A 5825-nucleotide genomic window follows, 5' to 3' on the forward strand; every position below is an offset into this window, starting at 1 on the left:
ATTTAATAGAGTACATTATTATATCTCTAAATACTTCCAGTCTTCTTACCTATATCACGTTTAATGTAAGAATTTTAATCAAATTAAAATATTACTATCAGTGTAATGTTTTGAAATTGTACGTATTGATATTTTAATCTATGTTAATCCCGTTGTCCCATTACAAATATGAATATTTTTGGCAATAAGATTTATTGAGTTATAATCTATGTTAATCCCGTTGTCCCATTACAAATATGAATATTTTGGGCAATAAGATTTATTGAGTTAAATAATGAGAATAAAGTAAGAGAATGTGAATGTGTTGCTTTATTTTGCAAAAATGGAAATTGATAATTTGTAGTGGAACAAATAAATAAAGAATATCAATTACTTGTAGTGGAATATAGAGAGCACATTTTTTAATTCAAATAATTTAAAAATGAAAAATATTGAAATACGTTGTATCTAAAATTAGAGTTGAATTTAAGGTTGCCTTATTGCAAGTGTTTCAGTTGAAATTAAACAATGTTAACATGACAGTGATAAAAGGGATCGTTGCTAAAAATAACGTACTTAATGACAATGTTGATGCCCTAAATGGCTAAATAGTATTACTAGTAAAATCATTCCTCACTTAAGCCGAAGCTACGTGCATCTCTTGAGCTTATTTTAGGGAGTAACAAATAGCAATTGAATATGTACAACAAGAACTGTTTTATTAGAACATGTTGTAGGTGCTAATATAAATAGAAGTTGAATACTCCGCTACAAAATTTATTACCTCTTCAGCTTCTGACACACATATATATCAATCCCTAAATTATATCATCAATCATTCAAAATCCCTTAATTATCACTCAGTCTCCCATTATAAATTACTCTTATGGACTGCACTACATTAATTACCTTTACTCATTTCCACCCAAACTTTTTAGCTCCAACAGTATATTTTAGTCACCCATTATAAACTATCCACACACTATTAATAACCTTTACCCATTTCTTTCCTTTTTCTTATTTAATAAGTGTAATTTGTACTGGTGAACATTTATACAATATCCTAATTATAACCATCCATGCCCAACTAATTGAAAATTATGAATTTTATTAGTAAATTTAAAAATAGTACTCCCTCTGTCACAAGGAAGATGACTCATTCCTCAGGCGGCACGAGATTTTAGTAGCTTTATTTTGTGTGTTAAATAGAGAGTGTAAAGTAAGAAAGAGGGGATAAAGTATAGATAAAAGTGTTTCCATTTTTAATAACGAGCCATCTTGATTATGACAAACTAAAAAGAAAGCGTGACATCTTCAAGGGGACACAGAGGGAGTATAATTAAAATAAAAATATGACACAATTCGAACAAAAAGCTTACATAAGTAATTAAAATTATTAATCATTTATCGAGTGGACTGAAGCGCATCCTACTCAGGAGTATTTATAAAATGAAAATTAATAAAAAAGATGACAATTTTCCCAGAAATCACCTGATTAAATTCTAGTCGATTATGCAACTTTAAAAAAATGACCAATTATATCATAATTGCGACATTTCTTTAATTATCTCCTAGCAAAAACCTCTTTTGCATGCTAGGTATGTGTTTGTTATTAACATTACCTAAAAGCTGCTTTAACTCGCTTTTGCTTCTGTCTATATAAACGTCCTACGCTATGACAAAAAATATAAAAAGTAGATCACTCATATCAACTATAGTAAAACCCAAGAAGCTAAAAGAAATGCAAGGTGGTGTGCAAGTAATCTCCAAGGAAGTGATGAAGCCAACACCTCATCCCTTCAAAAACCTAAGACTTTCATACATAGACAGATCATTACCATCTATGTACATTCCTCTCATCTTCTTCTACAACGCCGATGAATCAAGCGGCCTCAACACCTCCAACCATATCCAAATATCTCAAATCTTGAAAAACTCTCTCTTAGCTACTTTGCCTTCTTTCTACCCATTAGCCGGTAACCTCAAACACAATACATGCGTAGATTGCAACAACGCCTCCGCTGGCTCCGAATTCGTCGAAGCCAAGGTTCATGCTCAACTCAAAACCGCCTTGCAAGGATCCACCGTGAAAGATATGAAGCTTCTCCTCCCTTCTGAATGTTGGTCGTTCGACAATGCTCGACGCCCACTTCTCGTCGTGCAGGTACACCGATGTGGATATTTTTTTATATTTATTTTTTCGTTTGCCAACACCTCCTCAAAACCATCGGGCTGGACCAGTCCTCTAATGAAATGTACCAAATACATAAAGCTACATATATTTTTCTATTTTGGTCTAGATATATATTGTTCAAGTCTGGTCAATTAAAGTTTTAAGTTCAAGTGACATATTCAATTTGATACTAGGATAAAAATGTACTTCCTTCATCCCTAAAATTTTGTCACATTTTTTCATTTTCTTCAGTTTTTCAAAATTTGTCACATTTTACTTTTTACTATTTTTGGTAATAGACCTCACGTTCCACTAACTTGTTCAAACTCACATTTTATTATAAAACTAATATTTTATAAGTACGACCCACATCCTATCAATTTTTCAACCTACTTTCCATCATATTTCTTAAAATTCGTGTTTGGTCAAACTATGATAAAATTTGGGGGACGAAGGAGTACATGTTTCCATCTTAAAATCAATTCATTTTAAGCGAAGTAGTCCATAAAACTTATAGATCAAACTTTCTAGTAACGTGAGATATTGTTATATTTATTTATTTCATTTGTCAACACAGGTCACCTTCTTTGACTGCGGAGGGATCGCCGTCGCTATCTGCGTCTCCCACAAGATCGCAGATTTCGCCTCGGCAATGTCGTTCGTGGCCGCGTGGGCAGCGAAATGCCGAGGCGACAAAACGGAACTCCCTCATCCCATAATGGGCTCATACCCGTATTTCGGGCCCATGAGGTACATCCCTTTTTCGCTGTTCACCAACTATTTCAAGGCAAGTGACGACTTCTTGACCGACCGATTCGTTTTCGATAAGGAGAAGATCGAGATTCTCCGGCGCGCGGCCACGGCCTCGCCGGAATGCGCCACGAAAGACCCGACGCGAGTGGAGCTGGTGTCGGCGTTCATATGGAAGCATTTCATGGCGGCGAAGTCGAAGAACAAGCTGTTCGCCGCTATCATGGCAGTGAGCCTGAGGCAGAGAACGAACCCGCCCGGGATTCTGGAAAACGTGTTCGGAAACTGCTTCATGTCGCCGCTGGCGTTCGCGGATCCTTCTAGAGAGTTCCACCAGCTGGTGAGCAGGCTGAGGAGGGCGATACGGAGAGTGAGAGATGGATACATCACTAATGTGATGAGTAGAGATTGTTATATGAAGGAGCTGGTGATGCTGGCTGTGCTGATGGTGACCCGGAAAATGGAGTGGTGCTACTTCACGAGCTGGCGGGGGTTCTCCGCGTACAAGGTGGATTACGGGTGGGGCCAGGCGTGCCGGTTCGCGACGCCGTCCATGCCGGTCAAGAATATTGTGATTTTGGTTAATAGCGGCGGAGATGATGTTGAGGCCGTAGTTACTATGCAGCCGGAGGTGGTGAAGGCGGTTGGGGCACAGCTTAAGCTCATTTCCCTAAATAATTATTTAGGTTGATGTTTTTGGATCATTAATTTGGTAGCTACATATCTTAATACATTCCATAATGTCCACGGATCATTGTCAAGTAGTAACTATTTTATCATGTACGCTGAAAGTGTTACATTTGAATAATACAATTACTATACTGTCCTTTTAATTAAGGCGTGTGCAGACAGCCCAATTATAACATTAAAGTGCTGTTAGGTTCCATTCATAGATAATAATGTGTGATAAACTAAAATGAGATTTTTCTATGATTAAATTAGTTATAAGGGTTGAAGTGAGATGGTTAATAAGCGAGAGTAAGAAACTTGAGTTTTTCTATCCGTTGATTTCATTTCTCTAGTAGGTTCCGTAAATAAATTGATGTGTATGGACAATGATTTGGTATAACTTTTCATAAATGAAAATCTCCATATTTTTATGAAATAAATTAAAATAGAAAATGCCCATAATTTTATAAGACAGATATAGTAAATATATTTTAACCAAAAAGGTAGTGGCAAAGCGCCACCGCCAACAGCCTCATGTGTGCGGCGTGTTCGATTCAATGCGCCTAGGATGCCATCACCATCAACAGGGTTAAATTCTAAGAATTTTCAACCAATTCTTAGCAAAAAATTTCGCCGATAGTCAAGCAGATTGTGAAATTGGTTAACAACTTTCAAACAAAATAGGCCCAAAAATTCAACCAATGTTTGAAATTGAATATCAAATTCGACAGCCTAAAAGCTGAATTACCAAAATTAGATAATGCGTCAATCCGGCAATTTTACCTAACCAAACTCGCAAGTAACAAGAGTTCAAATTCCTAAATCAAGAATCAATGATACTTCATTCGGTTCATATTCATTGTATCATAATTGATTGATGTGAATTTTAAGAAAGTATTTAATTTAATTTTATAAAGAAAAGTAGAAGAAAAAAGTAAACAGAATGTAAGTCATCCTTTTATATACTCCCTCCGTCCGCGAATAGGAGTCTCATTTCATTCCGGTACGAGTTTTAAAAAATGTTAAGAAAAGTGAATGGAAGAAAGTTAGTGGAATATGAAGTCCAACTAAAAGTAAGTTATTTTCTTTTTCGTCAAAAATATAAATGAGTTTAATAGAAACCTAACAAAATTGACAAAAATAAGACATTTAATATGGACCTTATGAAGTACTCCCTCCGTTTGTTCATAGTTGATGCGAAACTTTTCGGCACGGAGTTTTAGAAAGAAATTTTGGGTGTGTTAAATACATAGATAAAAAAAAGTAAGAGAAAGGAAAAGGTAGAGATAATACAGTATAAAGTGAATAAAGTAGAGAGAATAAAACAAGAGAAAAAAGTAAGAGAGAGAAAAAGTTACCATGTATGAAAATGACTCAACTATGAAGAAACTTCTCGAAATGAAAAAATAACTCAACGGAGGGAGTACCAATATACATGGCTGAATATGTATTTAAAGCTACTAAATATGATGGGTCGAACCCTAGGAGCCCGTTTTTATGGGCATCATAATTCTAGCTCGAAATATGATGGGCCGAACTGTTTTGGGCCTATTTTGACAGCTTTATCCCTACTAGAATTAAGACTAGAAGCAATCATACAAAAAAAATATTGAAAGTGGCAACAATTCTTCGCAAATTTTTATTTACTTAACACTAGAAGTCTATAACTCTTAGATGCACTTAGAAAAGTTGGGATGATACCAACCCAGATTTCAATTTCGAGAAAAAAAAATACAACTAAAATTCATTCATATTTTATAAAGAAATTTGGGTTTTCGGTAATTGGGCTTCTGTGTGCGAAGCGTAGTTATTGTGTATCATTATTTAAATACGTTCAAGACTAGCGTAGTTTTTTTATACACCAGAGAGAGATATAATGACATTTTTGGACTTCATATTTCACCCCAAAAAAGAAATATAAACATTGTTTTTGTTAATTTGATTCATTTCTATAAAATAAAAGGCAAATTTATTGTTGATTTAGAGTTATATTTTTATAAACTTATTGTAACATTTTTTCCAAAGTTATAATAAAGGCTGAATTAGAAGCTAATTATAACATGTTGTTGATTTAGAGTTATATTTCTACATACTTATTGTAATACTTTGTCCAAACTTATAATAAAGGCTGGATTGGAATCTAAGAACATTGTATTTATCGCTCATTTTATTTGGTATGTTGTTTAATCTTCTCAACTTTGATACTATTTAAATTGGGTTTGTGTGCTCTCTTGCTGCTATAGAGCTGCCGTTT

The 5825-nt window shown here is 34.6% G+C and overlaps 1 protein-coding gene across 1 annotated transcript; it reads left to right on the top strand.

The window, feature by feature from the left end:
* The first annotated feature begins 1687 nt into the window (after window positions 1-1687).
* On the top strand, window positions 1688-3735 carry LOC121793874 (stemmadenine O-acetyltransferase-like). Its single transcript, XM_042191899.1, has 2 exons — window positions 1688-2143; window positions 2730-3735. The coding sequence occupies exons 1-2, from the start codon at window positions 1721-1723 to the stop codon at window positions 3591-3593; spliced, it is 1287 nt and encodes a 428-aa protein (XP_042047833.1). The 5' UTR covers window positions 1688-1720; the 3' UTR covers window positions 3594-3735.
* The last annotated feature ends 2090 nt before the right edge of the window (window positions 3736-5825 follow it).

The sequence above is a fragment of the Salvia splendens genome, chromosome 3, assembly GCF_004379255.2.
Source record: "Salvia splendens isolate huo1 chromosome 3, SspV2, whole genome shotgun sequence".
NCBI classification, from domain to species: domain Eukaryota; kingdom Viridiplantae; phylum Streptophyta; class Magnoliopsida; order Lamiales; family Lamiaceae; genus Salvia; species Salvia splendens.